At 45.0% G+C, this 15648-nt stretch overlaps 1 protein-coding gene across 4 annotated transcripts in view; it reads left to right on the top strand.

Moving 5' to 3' along the window:
* Positions 1–15648, top strand: part of ANKRD13A (ankyrin repeat domain 13A) — a 74711-nt gene that overhangs the window by 16456 nt on the left and 42607 nt on the right. For all 4 annotated transcript variants that reach the window (XR_011319445.1, XR_011319444.1, XM_069759244.1 and 1 more), the window contains exons 3-5: positions 10912–11044; positions 12014–12138; positions 13300–13345. Coding sequence is in view for 2 of the 4 variants with exons in the window: in XM_069759244.1 (XP_069615345.1) it covers positions 10912–11044; positions 12014–12138; positions 13300–13345 (304 nt within the window). In the remaining 2 variants the exon portion in view is untranslated. The remainder of the gene's footprint in view (positions 1–10911; positions 11045–12013; positions 12139–13299; positions 13346–15648) is intronic.

Here is a 15648-nt window from a genome sequence, read left to right as displayed (position 1 = left end):
TGGTAAACCGGAAGAAGTCCTGCCTTATTCCTTCTCAGCGCATCATCTTTCTGGGCATGCTTTTCGATACTCGTCAGAGCAGAGTCTTCCTTCCCACAGACAAGAGATCCACTCTCTGTCAAGACATACGCTTGCTCCAGGGTCCTCGTCCTCCCTCCCTCCGTTCGGCCATGAAGGTTCTGGGGAGGATGGTAGCTACATTGGAAGCGATTCCCTTCGCCCAATTCCATTCGCGACCCCTTCAGCAAGCCATTCTGTCTCAGTGGGACAGGTCGGTCTTCTCCCTGGATCGACAGATCAAACTCTCCTTTCGGGTCAGGCGGTCTCTCAACTGGTGGCTGACGTCACCTCTCATCTCCCAGGGCAGGTCCTTCCTTCCAGTTCACTGGCAGGTGGTGACAACGGACGCCAGCCTGCTCGGCTGGGGTGCGGTTTTTCGCCACCTGACGGTCCAGGGCCGCTGGTCGCTGCAGGAGTCTTCTCTGCCGATCAACGTCCTCGAAATTCGGGCCATCTTCCTGTCCCTCCGCCACTGGGAAAGGATTCTCAGGGGCCTTCCAGTCCGGATCCAGACGGACAACGCCACGGCTGTGGCATATGTCAACCATCAGGGGGGGACTCGGAGCTCCTTGGCCCTTGCCGAGGTATCCAAGATCCTCCTTTGGGCAGAGGCAACGGTTCCGGTGATATCCGCGGTGCATATCCCCGGCGTGGAAAACTGGGCCGCCGACTTCCTCAGCCGCGAGGGCCTCGCGGCAGGGGAATGGTCCTTACATCCGGAGGTCTTCCATCAGATTTGTCTTCGATGGGGAACTCCGGATGTGGATCTCACGGCGTCCCGAGTCAACAGGAAGGTTACGCAGTTCGTCTCCAGGTCCCGCGATCCTCTCGCAGTGGGCGTCGATGCTCTGGCCATTCCTTGGTCACAGTTCGAGCTGCCCTACCTGTTCCCACCCCTTCCATTACTTCCCAAACTGTTGAAGAAGATCAAAGCGGAAGGGGTGCCGGTCATCCTGATCGCCCCGGATTGGCCCAGGAGAGCTTGGTTCGCGGAGCTCGTCAACCTTCTCGCGGACGCTCCCTGGCGCCTTCCAGACAGGCCCGATCTGCTGTCCCAGGGTCCGATCTGCCACCCGAATTCTCGGTCGCTCAGTTTAACGGCGTGGCTGTTGAGACCGCGGTTCTGAGAGCGTCGGGCCTTTCGGACCGGGTGATTCACACCATGATTCAGGCTCGGAAGCCTTCGTCTTCCAGGATCTACTACCGCACCTGGAAGGCCTACTTCCGGTGGTGCGAGTCCAACCGCCTTCCGCCTATGGTTTTTTCCCTGCCTTCTCTTTTGGCCTTCCTTCAGGCAGGACTGGATTCGGGCCTGGCTCTTAGTTCTCTGAAGGGTCAGGTCGCTGCGCTTTCCATCCTCTTTCAGAAGACCTTGGCCTCTCGGCCACAGGTTAAGACCTTCTTTCAGGGGGTAGCCCACGTCGTCCCGCCGTACAGGGCCCCTGTGGAGGCATGGGACCTAAACCTGGTACTGGACGTTCTGAAGGTTTCTCCCTTTGAACCTCTTAGGGAGATTCCTCTATCAGCTTTATCATGGAAGGTAGCCTTTCTTGTGGCCATCACGTCCATTCGCCGCGTTTCCGAGCTGGCGGCCCTGTCTTGCCGTCCTCCGTTTTTGGTCATTCACCAGGACAAGGTGGTCTTCCGGCCCCCACCTTCTTTTCTTCCTAAGGTGGTTTCCACCTTCCACCTCAACGAGGACATCGTTCTACCTTCCTTTTGTCCAGCTCCGACTCATCCTCTGGAGCGATCATTGAACAAGCTGGATCTTGTCAGGGCTGTGAGGATCTATCTGGACAGAACGTCCACTTTCCGGAAGACACATTCCTTTTTCGTCATTCCTGATGGCACGCGCAGAGGCCAGCCGGCTTCTAAAGCGACTATTGCTCGATGGATCAGAATGGCAATCTTTGGAGGCTTACCAGGTCAAGAACAGAGTGCCCCCTCCTGGGATTAAGGCTCACTCTACCCGGGCAGTCGGCGCCTCCTGGGCGGTGCACCACAGGGCTTCCGCCCTACAGCTGTGCAAAGCGGCAACTTGGTCTTCCATCCACACGTTCGCCAAATTTTACAAGGTCCATACCTACGCATCGGCGGACGCCAGCCTAGGCAGAAGGATCCTGCAGGCGGCAGTGGTGAGTCCTCTGACCTGATGGAAGTCTGTTTTTCCCGCCCTTGGGACTGCTTTGGGACGTCCCATGGTTCCTGTGTCCCCCAATGAGAGGCGATAAAGAAAACAGGATTTTTGGTTGCTTACCGTAAAATCTGTTTCTTGAAGCCTCCATTGGGGGACACAGCACCCTCCCAATGTTTTTGTTATATGTTCTCTGACTGTTCTCACGTTTACAGTTCTCAAGTTTGTGGTTATGGTTTTTCAACCTTGTTCTTTCTCCTACTGCTTTCTCACTAACTGAAGAGTTTAATGCCAGTCGGTGGGGTGTACACTGCAGAGGAGGAGCTAATTTTTTTATTTGCATAGTGTCAGCCTCCTAGTGGCAGCAGCATACACCCATGGTTCCTGTGTCCCCCAATGGAGGCTTCAAGAAACAGATTTTACGGTAAGCAACCAAAAATCCTGTTATCTCCATGTGTGCTATTGTTTTTTTTTTTGTTTTTTTTTAAATGAAAATGGTATTGCTTTAAAGAGGGCTTATCGCCAGATTAAACGTGGACAGTCTGCTCTTGATTTATTCCCTCTGCTCTTTGAATATTCTGCTTTTTTTGTTTTTCTTAAATCTGCCATAGTCTTGGACATATGGGCCTATTTTATTTAGTGCTAATTTCTATGGTATTTTCCAAGGGGGTTGTGGTCACAGGGTAATGTTTCAAATATGCCCCCGAGAATCTTGTGAGCACTGCCCCGGTGTAAAGACCATAAAAATGAGGTCTAAACAAAAAGGCTCAGATCTCTAACCATGTGGCAGATTTTAGAAAAATACAAATCTGAATACTTGGCAGCAGCAGGAATAACATATGAGCAATAGCTTTAAAGAAGACCTGCCACCAGATTATAAAAGTTATGTTCACATGTCCAGAAGTCATTAGTGATGAGCGAATATACTCGTTACTCGAGATTTCCCGAGCACGCTCGGGGGTCCTCCGAGTTTTTTTTAGTGCTCGTAGATTTAGTTTTCATCGCCGCGGCTGAATGATTTACATCTGTTCGCCAGCATAAGTACATGTGGGGGTTGCCTGGTTGCTAGGGAATCCTCACATGTAATCAAGCTGGCTAATAGCTGTAAATCATTCAGCTGCGGCAAGAAAAGCTAAATCTCCGAGCACTAAAAAATACTCGGAGGACACCCGAGCGTGCTCGAGAAATCTCGAGTAACGAGTATATTCGCTCATCACTAGTAGTCATCCATTAGAAAGGACCCAGCAGCAATCCGTTAACAAAGTGCAGATACTACTACTATTGTTCATTTTTAAAAAACTGACTTCCGCTGGATCCATGTGTTTTTTTTTTTTTTTTTAATTTTAACAAAGTCCGTGGGAAGCTGATCCATGAAATAGCCATCTGTTTTTCTCCCATTTGGAAAGGATCCGTTTTTTGCTTACTGGAGGTGGAAAAATAAATATTTGAGTCTCCCTTTACACATCCGCTTATAAAAAAAAAAAAAATGTCTGCATGAGACGATTGATTTTTACTATTCGTGTGGTTTTTCTTTTGGCCATCATCGTGTACATGTGTGCTGTCTGTGTGACACGTACCGAAATAGAATGCAGAATAGAAATTACAGAATTTTAGGTGTTAGACGTGCAAGGATAGATATGGGGTGCATAGATGATAGATAATATCCATCAGATATATAATTTGTCACTTGCATGTGTAGTTTACTGTACATGTATTAACCTAATAAATGAGTGAATGGGGGGGGGGGGAGAATTGTGGGGGTCCCCCAATTTTTGGTAACCAGCAAAGGTAAAGCAGACAGCTGTGTGCTGATATTGGGCCCTTCCCAGCTTAAAAATACCAGCCTGCATCAGCCCCAGAAGTGGCGCATCTCATTAGACATGCTTTGCCTTCATGCTTCCCGATTGCCCTGGTTCATTGGCAGTCAGGGTAATGAGACTTGGGGTTGATGTCAGCTGTGAATTGTCCAAAAAACACAACTGACATCAAGCCCCGGTTTTAGTAATCGAGAGGTGTTTATCAGACACTACATTACTAACCCCGTCAATTGAAAACAAGCATAGAGACATCGGCACTAAACACAGTAATTGTACCTTGATGGATCCACGGCAGGCTGGCAGCACTTCGGCTTCACAGATACAGGTGCAGCACCCCAGACGTACAATGCCAAGTGGCACTCTAGATTTTCTTTTTTTTTTTTTTTTGCCCGGAAATCAGTTTATTCAATACATCAGGATTAAAAAGACCTGGACCCGTTGAAGCGTAAGACCCATGCGAAACAGCTGTCCTTCACCACATTTGTGCACAGCCCCATAGTATATAATTGGTGTTTGCATGTACGTGTCTCCGGTAGGTGTGAAAAATGACGCTACAGGTACCAGAAACATGGACAGGGGGCTAAAAAATTCTACTGGACATGTGAACTTTAACACTGGTGACTAGTAGGTGTTTTCTTGGCCTGGCACTCACTGAGTTTTCTTGATTTATTGGACTCAGCAGTCAGAATGCCATATAGAAGTTAAACATTTTCTGTGATTTTAAATATTTTCCCCCAAAGTAGGGAATGTCCAATTGCTCCAGTGTCACCACTGTGGTGGTCCTGCAGTGATTACACTTTGTCTCCATCATTCAGATAAGTGATGCAACCAGTCGCTGACCACCCGAGTGGTCAGATTTTGTACGCACAGAACTCAATGCTGAGCAGTGATTGGCTGCAGCAGTTATGTGAATGATGGACAGGATTTCATCAATGCAGCAACCATAAGAGAGGTAATTCTGGCGCATTGGAAATTCAACAGTTAACTGATGTTTACTGCAATTCTATTTTATAGCATTCCCTATTCTTTAAAAAAAATAAAAAAAAGTCTAAAATCCAAGAAAACCCCATGAATCTACTTTCATTGTGCGGAAGCGTTGATTTTTTTTTTTCAGTCTTTATAGTTTGAGAGCAGGTACAGTAAAACATTTTCCCCTTTCTCCGTCATTTCCGTCTGAAGGATCCGAATGTGGTTGCTAGTCGGACGTGTTGGGGCAAAGAATTACAGAGGATGGGGGATATTCGGGAGAAGTCTTGGAGGCGGTTGGATGAGGAGCGAATAAGTGTGGAGGAGAGAAGAAGGTCTTTGGAGGTCCGGAGATCACATGAGGGAATATATCGGGAGATTAGTTCAGAGATATATGGAGGAGACAGGTTATGGATGGCTTTGTAGGTCAGTATTAGTAATTTGAACTGGATACGCTGAGGGAATGGGAGCCAGTGAAGAGATTTGCAGAGGGGGGAAGCAGAGGAGTAGCGAGGAGAGAGATGAATTAGTCAGGCAGCAGAGTTTAGAATGGACTGGAGAGGTGCAAGGGTGTTAGCAGGGAGGCCGCAGAAAAGGATGTTGCAGTAGTCAAGGGGGGAGATGATGAGGGCGTGCACAAGCATTTTAGTAGATTGAAGGTTGAGGAAAGGACGGATTCTGGAGATATTTTTGAGCTGGTGGCGACAGGACGTGGAAAGAGCTTGGATGTGCGGTTTGAAGGACAGGGCAGAGTCGAAGGTTACTCCGAGGCAGTGGACTTCCGGTACGGGGGAAAGCATGATGTCATTGATTGCGATAGATAGGTCAGGTAAGGAAAATCTATGGGATGGAGGAAAGATGATGATTTCAGATTTGTCCACATTGAGTTTGAGGCCTAACGCATAGAATGTTCCCAACGGGGGGTTGTGACATCACGCATAGAATGTTCCCATGGGGGGGGGGGGGGGGGTTTGTGACACCACGCATAGAATGTTTCCAGGGGGGGATTTGTGACATCACGCATGGAATGTTCCCACTGGGGGGTTGTGACATCACGCATAAAATGTTCCCACTGGGGGGTTGTGACATCACGCATAAAATGTTCCCACGGGTGATATTTGTGACATCACGCATAGAATGTTCCTACAGGGGGTTATGACATCGTCACGCATAGAATGTTCCCATGGGGGGGATTTGTGACATCACACACAGAATGTTCCTAAGGGGGGATTTGTGACATCACCCATAGAATGCTCCCATGGAGGGAGATGTGTGACATCACGCGTAGAATGTTCCCAAAGGCGATATTTGTGACATCACGCATAGAATGTTCCCACGAGGGGGATTTGTGACACCACGCTTATAATGTTCCCATGGGGGAGATTTGTGGCATCACGCATAGAATGTTCCCAATGGGGGGGATTTGTGACACCATGCATGGAATATTCCTATGGGGGATTTGTGACACCACGCTTATAATGTTCCCACAGGCGATATTTGTTACATCATGCATAGAATGTTCCCACTGGGGGTGTTGTGACATCACGCATAGAATGTTCCCACAGGTGATATTTGTGACCTAACGCATAGAATGTTCCCACGGGGGTTGTGACATCAAGCATAGAATGTTCCCACGAGAAGGATTTGTGACATCACGCATAGAATGTTCCCAAGGGGGGGGGGATTTGTGACATCATGCATAGAATGTTCCCACAGGCGACATTTGTGACATCACACTTAGAATGTTCCCACGGTTGGGATATGTGACATCATGCATAGAATGTTCCTACCGGGGATTGTGACAACACGCATAGAATGTTCCCACTGGGGGGGTTCTGACATCACGCATAGAATGTTCCCACAGGTGATATTGTGACATCACGCATAGAATCCTCCCACGGAGGGAGATGTGACATCACGCACATAATGTTCCAACGGGGGGGGGGATTTGTGACAGAATGTTCCCACGAGGGGGATTTGTGACATCACTCATAGAATGATCCCGCGAGGGGGAATTTGTGACACCATGCATAGAATGTTCCCACAGGCGATATTTGTTACATCACGCATAGAATGTTCCCACGGGGGGTTGTGACATCATGCATAGAATGTTCCCACTGGGGGGTTCTGACATCACGCATAGAATGTTCCCACAGGTGATATTTGTGACATCACGCATAGAATGTTCCCACGGGGTTGTGACATCACGCATAGAATGTTCCCACGGGTGGGGATTTGTGACATCACGCATAGAATGTTCCCATGGGGAATTTATTTAATCACGCATAGAATGTTCCTAAGGGGGGATTTGTGACATCACCCATAGAATGCTCCCACGGGGGGGATTTGTGACATCACGCATAGAATGTTCCCACGGGTGGGGATTTGTGACATCACGCATAGAATGTTCCCATGGGGAATTTATTTAATCACGCATAGAATGTTCCCACGGGGGGTTGTGACATCATGCATAGAATGTTCCCACTGGGGGGTTCTGACATCACGCATAGAATGTTCCCACAGGTGATATTTGTGACATCACGCATAGAATGTTCCCACGGGGTTGTGACATCACGCATAGAATGTTCCCACGGGTGGGGATTTGTGACATCACGCATAGAATGTTCCCATGGGGAATTTATTTAATCACGCATAGAATGTTCCTAAGGGGGGATTTGTGACATCACCCATAGAATGCTCCCACGGGGGGGATTTGTGACATCACGCATAGAATGTTCCCTCGGGGGGTGGTTGTGACATGACGCATAGAATGATCCCGCGAGGGGGGATTTGTGACACCATGCATAGAATGTTCCTACGGGGGGGTTTGTGACATCACGCATTGAATGTTCCCACAGGCGATATTTGTTACATCACGCATAGAATGTTCCCACTGGGGGTGTTGTGACATCACGCATAGTATGTTCCCACAGGTGATGTTTGTGACCTAACGCATAGAATGTTCCCACGGGGGGTTGTGACGTCACGCATAGAAAGTTCCCATGGGGGGGATTTGTGACACCACGTATAGAATGTTCCCAAGGGGGGGTTGTGACATCATGCATAGAATGTTCCCACACGCGATATTTGTGACATCACACTTAGAATGTTCCCACGGTTGGGATATGTGACATCATGCATAGAATGTTCCTACTGGAAGTTGTGACATCACGCATAGAATGATCCCACTGGGGGGTTGTGACATCACGCATAGAATGTTCCCACAGGTGATATTTGTGACATCACGCATAGAATGTTCCTACAGGGGGTTGTGACATCATCACGCATAGAATGTTCCAATGGGGGGAGATTTGTGACATCACGCATAGAATGTTCCAATGGGGGGAGATTTGTGACATCACGCATAGAATGTTCTAATTTGTGACATCACGCACAGAATGTTCCCACGGGGGTGGTGACATCACGCATAGAATGTTCCCACGGGGGGGATTTGTGACACCACGCATAGAATGTTCCCAATGGGGGATTTGTGACATCACACATAGAATGTTCCCACGGAGGGGGGGGGGGGTAATTTGTGACATCACTCATAGAATGTTCCCACGGGGGGTGGTGACATCACGCATAGAATGTTCCCACGGGTGGGATTTGTGACATCATGCATAGAATGTTCCCATGGGGAATTTATGTAATCATGCATAGAATGTTCCTAAGGGGAGATTTGTGACATCACCCATAGAATGTTCCCATGGGGGGCTTGTGACATCACGCATAGAATGTTCCCACAGGCGATAATCGTGACATCACGCATAGAATGTTCTCTCGAGGGGGGTTTGTGACATCATGCATAGAATGTTCCCACGAGGGGGATTTGTGACATTTCAACAGCATCTTTAATCACATAGTGGGCATGAGTTTTCATTAAATCAAATCCACTTTTCATTAATTGTTTAACACAAAAAAAAAAACGAAGCACCCTTTATTTTCATGCACTGTTGCTGTTTATTTACTGCAGGATATTTGCTCTTTTTTTTTTGTCTTGGGTTTTGTCTGTTTAGTGGCCAGTGTGAACATGTGCTTACAATCTGCATGCACATCAACTTATTTTCCAGTTCATCTCTTCAGGTGTTTTTGTCATACTCTGCAGTAGTTCCAAAAAAAAAAAAAAAAAAAAAAAAAAAAAGGCTGAGCATTATATACCCTCCCTGGATCTAGGGTTGACTCTCTGCCGCTGCTTGCTCCGGTTTGTCTGTTTGCCTTGATATCTGACTAGTCTGTGCATGGCGGTCAGATCTGTCCCGATTTGTACATCTGTATGACAGCCCAATTAATGTGTATGGTAAAAGCAATTAAAGTGGGTCTTGTTGGTCTTAAACTGGGATATGCTAGATCCATTGATAGTAGGAGCCCCTAGTAGTATTCAGGGCAGTGTTGTCTTCTATTACCGTAGTATAACCCCTGCAGTAATCGTTGCATTATGTGAAGAATTATTAATATTTTCAGTTGATACATTTTTCAATACGGTTTTATTCCTTTTTAATATTTTCATTCTATTGTTATTGACTGGTAATAAGCATGCCGGTAACTAAGCCTGCACTGCTGCATTGGAGAAATCCCCGCCGGGGTTTCATATTGCTCATATGCTGCATAATAGAGATGAATGTATTGGCAGGATTTCTATAAATGTGGGTACTGGCTTACATTTACTAAAGGCTTTTTCTTTGACATCTTATTGTGTGATACTGTAGTTATATTCCTAATTATTGTAATCCTCTTTCTATTACCCCAAACCATTTACTATTAATGGGCACTTAACTGCGATGGATTAATCACGTCTTTAGTCTTATTGTGCCTGAGGTTTTCATTTGAGTGCTGGCTTGTGTCCAGTTCGTCACCATCGTAGGCTAGCACAAATACATTGGAAGACCACTATCCTCTTACAAACCAAGGTGCCAGTAGATAATGAACAGGTATTCCGGATCTACAGGGAATCTCAGAAATCCTCGTGACTGCGGTAATCATACAGTCTGCAATATGATTTCTGCACCCAAAAATCCCTCTCTTCCTCCCATAGGTGAAGGAGATTTCTGAATTGTTAATCATTAGAATATGCCTCTAATAAAGAATATTCCAAGCCAGGAGCTGTGATTTCTGTATGCCATCTATATTTGTGGCTACTCTAATACTAATTCCTCATGTCTGACAGCCAAAAAAACAGAGGTTTCAGCGGACTAAATAATTTACGTCTAGCTCTATTGTCGATGTATATGGGTTTGTGGGCTGATAATATGATCCGTCTCATAGCGCACTCTTCATTAATTTGTCTAGATTTAAAGGGGGTTCTCATGTTCGTTAATGGTAAGAATATGTAAAAACAGGGCAACTTTGATACTGACCTCTTATTAAAAATACACTCCGTTCCCAAGAGTGGAGGTAATTTTTTTTTTCTATAGTGGACGGCACATAGCTAGACTTCAGAGTGGCAAGTCTCCTAAGCAAGACGCTGTGCGTGCAAGTGCCACTCTGACGCTAGCCGAATCCAGCCAACTGGCTTGACTGTCCCAGCAGCATGGGAGAGGGCACAGTTGAGGCCAGCCATACCGCAGGTCAGAGCTGTCAGTCTTCAGGAGCGCACCGCCCCTTCAACAAGAAAGATGAACACACCACTTTAACTGCAATTGGACATATCCTTCCCTGTTGATATTCTAGAACCTAGGGGCACCCATAACTCTAAAGCAATCCATATATGCATTTTGGATATTTGTAAGCTATATTCCTTCCAGTTTCATTGCTTTAAGTGGACAAACATTGTACACCCAAATTGCTTGCATGCGCCATTTCCAAGGTCAAAGCCAGATGTGGTACTAATGTAGCAGCAGAGGAGTGTCCCTTCGGTCTTCTCCTGTTTCATCTAGTAAAATAAATTATATTAAACAGGTGCTTTTAATTGCCAATTTTCATTTTTCGCAACAGGATATTGAGGAGCTGGACCCACGTGGCAGGACACCGTTGCACCTTGCGGTTTCCCTAGGACATCTTGAGTCTGCTAGGGTACTTCTCAGGCATAAAGCAGATGTCACAAAAGAAAACAGAGATGGATGGACTGGTAATGTACTTTTTTTTTTTTTTTTTTGTCCCTTGTATTAAATTTTGCTCCATTAATTTGAATTCATTCAGTGTGATAGAACATTTCTGTGTGCGTACAGAGTGAACTACCTTAATCGATGTCATCTGTGTGCACACTCCTTCAGTATGGGGTGAATCTATTCATTGATATACCAGAGTTATCATCACGGAGAAATAAAAGGTTTTTAGAGTGCTATTTAGGGATTATTGTACTCTTCAAGTAAGTTTTCAGGATAAGCTGTTGTGCCTACATGAGAAATCACGCTGTGCCCATTACTTGATTTAGAATAGAAGGGACTAATTTAAGAAAAAAAAAAGGCGGTATGTGACCAAAAGATCAAAAAAGTTAGACTTTATCGGCAAGGCATTAAGGAGTTGTTCTAACGTCATCATCAGACTTGACGAAAGGCTTAGAGCAACTCTGAAGCGCATTGTCAAAGTCTCCCGTTTTCGACCTTTTAGTCACATTACCTCTTTTTTTATTTTCCTCTGACCGGTACCAGGTTCAGCAGGTGGATCAGCAGCCACATCCCCTTTACCTTCTAAACTTCATGCAGTGTTGCTTGCAAATGAGTCTATTCCCTAGCTTTCCACCGATTTTACACATGGAGCACCCATTCTTCTTTTATTTTCATTACTTGATTTGTGACTTTTTCACACGGCTTCCCCTGTGATAGCGGTTCTCTTTAATTTTCAGTAGTCTCTGAGCTAGTGGGTGAATTAGTGTTATCATGTCTGCTGTTCACAGAGACTCGAAGAATTGAGGCAAAACGTAAGAGAAAGTGGCCCATAAGTGGGGGAAGAAGCTTATTTTTCTGATTTAACATAAATTGTGATCTGGCACACATGCCCATGAAGGGAATGATCAGCCTCCATAGTCACTAAGTGCATGCTTCTTGTAATGTGCCTGTATATTTGTAGTGTATTTACAGCACATAATGTCTTCCAGTTTTGCATGAAGCAGTCAGCACAGGAGACCCAGAGATGGTGCAGATGGTTCTGCAGTATCGGGAATATCACAAGGCATCCACAGCCCTTGGAGGAGTACCTGAACTACTGAAGAAGACGCTGGAGGTGACTTTATACTAATCTATACGAACACCATACTGTAGGGGCCAGGTCAACACCGCAACCGATTATTTGAGAACCTTTTTTTTTCCTTAACGCTATTCCAAGTGTCATATCTGCCCACTGTTTTAAGGCCCCACTACACTATTTTTCTGCATGTGGTTCTCTGCTTAGCTATTCATACTGATGGCTTATGACAGGTCACCGATCCCTCACTGACCTACCCCCTATTTTACATACTGAATATAATGTATAGTGAAAAAGAAAAATCACATTGCTGCAGCATGGTCGCATGTATAATATGCATTCAATTATTTTATTTAGTGATCTACATTTATTCTGAAAAAAAAAAAAAAAAGTCTCTCAAAATGGTGCCAGCCGTGCCATTTTGCCGGAGGAAAAAAAACAAACTAGTCTCCACCAATATGGTGGCGCCTGTGCAGTAGCATCTATCGGGTCACCGATGGCTGCTACGGCACGGCCAGCGTCATTTTGAGACAGAGTTTTTTTTCTTTCTTTTTTTTTTTTCCAGAATAAATATATATCACTAAATAAAATGGATTGCATATTATAGATGTGATCATGCTGCAGCACCTGCCTGCTGGATGGGGTTATTTTATTTTTTCAATACATATTATATTCAATATGTAAAATTGGGTGCAGGTCATTGAGGTCATACAGATGGGTATGTAAGCAAAGCACCACATAAAGACCCACCCTACAGGCCACCCCAAAGCACAAGCATATCGTTAACTAAAAATAGAGATTGAACAACCACAAGACAGATTTCGTCAACCAACCAAGGTATCATTTTAATTGGTATAACAGCGCCGACCTGACACTGTGTGTAGGTTACCGTGCACTACCCTGCTGACAGGTTCCTTTTAATAATCCATCTGCCTGTGCAACTCCAGCGACCGAAGCTAAGTCTAATCGCTGCAGAAAAAAAGTGGACTTTAATGCCCAAATGGCGTGGCAACGTTTCGGATGTATTATCCTATCTCAATATAATCTATATATTTTTTTTTTTTAAATATTGGATAGGCGCTATACATTAGAAGCATTTTAATGAGAGGCAGATCTCATTTATTATGATGCGTTATATTTAGCATTTATTAGTAAATGGCAGGTTCACATCATTTTCTCTTTTGTTTTATTTTTCATCAGGCTTCTGATTTTTATGTGGAAATGAAATGGGAGTTCACAAGCTGGGGTAAGCTGATACCAAATTTTACACAATACAAAAACATTTTGACATCAAACTCGCTCATACAGGTTTTTACTGGTTTTTATTTTGTCAATGTTTTATGCTTTTATGGTTCTTATATTCCTCCAGCTATATCCAGAATAGGCTATCGTATATTCACATGAGGAATAACCTTCTTTATTGGCTATTCTGTGTGTTATGTTTTACATTTTCACATGTTTTCCCCACTGCAGGCTTTGCCTCTTTTTTTGCAATTGACTTTGAGCAGGTAGAAGGAGAGAGGAGATTATCTGCTACGAGGTCGCCCATACATGACACAAAGAGAGAGAGGGATTCTTACTCTTCATCCCTTAGTTAGAATACAGACACAACAGTAGTACTGAGCTGTGTAGATGTGAATCCAGCCCTGGGGTGAGGTAAAAGATTTGCTACAAAGCTCAGACTATCTCTCTGGTAGTTTTTCCCCAATCTGCTCCTTACTCCTCTTCTACCCTCCCTTACCTTTAGAGCACATGTGTCAAACTGTAGCCCGCAGGCCAAATCTGGCCCGTGAGCTGATAATATGAAGCCTGCAAGGAAGACAGCCCTCACACCCCTGTTCTGCAGTCTGAAGGAACTGCATCAGAGACAAGCAAGTGCCCTGTGCACAGTGAATGTAATGTTACTTGCCGGCAATTCTTCAGACCTCCCACTGCACTGTCCTAGCAGGTGACCAGACAAGAGATGCTTCTGTGCAAGGATAGATGAGACGTTTCTTGTGTATCTAGTAAATTCCCATGTGACTGCAGCTTGCCTCTGCTGGGAGGACGCGGCGGGAAAATTGTACTCTTTCCTGTGCCATTCTGAAACACAGGAGGGGTTCCTCACACGTACTGCTCTCCTGGGCTGAACATTACAGCATTGTAGGTTTGCTTATGTTCATTCCATACCACTTGTTTTTTTTTTTTTTGCTACATTCTTGAGGCTTTTGATTTCAGTCTTGTCGAATAGCTAGTGTGCTTAAGTTTTACTTCAAGATCCAAAATTTGCCGTCTTAAAAGGCACCAGAGAAAGAACACCAGCATCACCTCCCCTGCCTACCCCTCTCTCCCATACCCAGGTTCTGTAGCGAAGAGTAGGAATGGGGTCCAGCATAAAGTGCTTGAATCTAGTGCTCTTCCTGTGAGGTAACTCGCCCCTGCAGCAAACAGTGAGAGTGGAGTTGTACCCTGAAGGAGTAATGGCACGTCCCTGGTGTCGAACCTGGGAGGCGCCATTTCAGCTACAGTCATCTTGAGATTCATTAAAGGAGTTGTCCAGTTTAAAATGACAAGTCTGTACTGACTCCATGTGACTGCAGACTTGTAAATCCTCCCAGTGCACACTGCTCGCTTTGAGGATTGTTCGCTTCGGGAACTGACCGCAAGTATGCGATATGCAAACCTCTGGCCAGAACCTCACTAGGCTGTTTTTGGCCTCTTGCAATATACTAGTATTGAGCATACCAAAACAGTGCAGTCAGGTTCTGGCCAGGAGTTTGCATAATGCATACTTAAAATCACGTGACCGCTGTGACTGGAGAATTCTCACAGGGAGCAGGGCATGCACTGAGAGGATTCAGTCTGCAGTCACAGTTGTTAACCCCTTCACCGCCGGAGCTTTTTTTGTTTTCGTTTTTCGCTCCCCTTATTTCCAGAGCCATAACTTTTTTTTTTTTTTTTTTTCCATCAATATGGCCATGTGAGGGCTTATTTTTTGCGGGAAGAGTTGTACTTTTGAACAACACCATTGGTTTTACCATGTTGTGTAACAAAAAGCAGGAAAAAAATTCCAAGTGCAGTGAAGTTGCAAAAAAAGTGCAATCCCACACTTGTTTTTTGTTTGGCTTTTTTGCTAGGTTCACTAAATGCTAAAACTGACCTGCCATTATGATTCTCCAGGTCATTTCGAGTTCATAGACACCAAACATGTCTAGGTTCTCTTTTATCTAAGTGGTAAAAAAAAAAAAAAAAAAAAATTGCACAATTTTCCGATAACAGTATCGTCTCCAATTTTCGTGATCTGGGGTCGGGTGAGGGCTTATTTTTTGCGTGACGAGCTAACATTTTTAATGATCCCATTTTGGTGCAGATATGTTCTTTTGATCACCTGTTATTGCATTTTAATGCAATGTTGCGGCGACCAAAAATACGTAATTTTGGCGTTTTGATTTTTTTTTCTCGCTACGCCATTTAGCGATCAGGTTAATCCTTTGTTTTTATTGATTGGGCAATTCTGAACCCGGCGATACCAAATATGTGTAGGTTTGATTTTTTTTTATTTATTTATTT

The sequence above is a fragment of the Ranitomeya imitator genome, chromosome 1 (genome assembly GCF_032444005.1).
Source record: "Ranitomeya imitator isolate aRanImi1 chromosome 1, aRanImi1.pri, whole genome shotgun sequence".
Classification (NCBI taxonomy): Eukaryota; Metazoa; Chordata; class Amphibia; order Anura; family Dendrobatidae; genus Ranitomeya; species Ranitomeya imitator.
The sequence above is the reverse complement of the archived record's forward strand: the minus strand, read 5'-3'. Positions and strand labels throughout refer to the sequence as shown.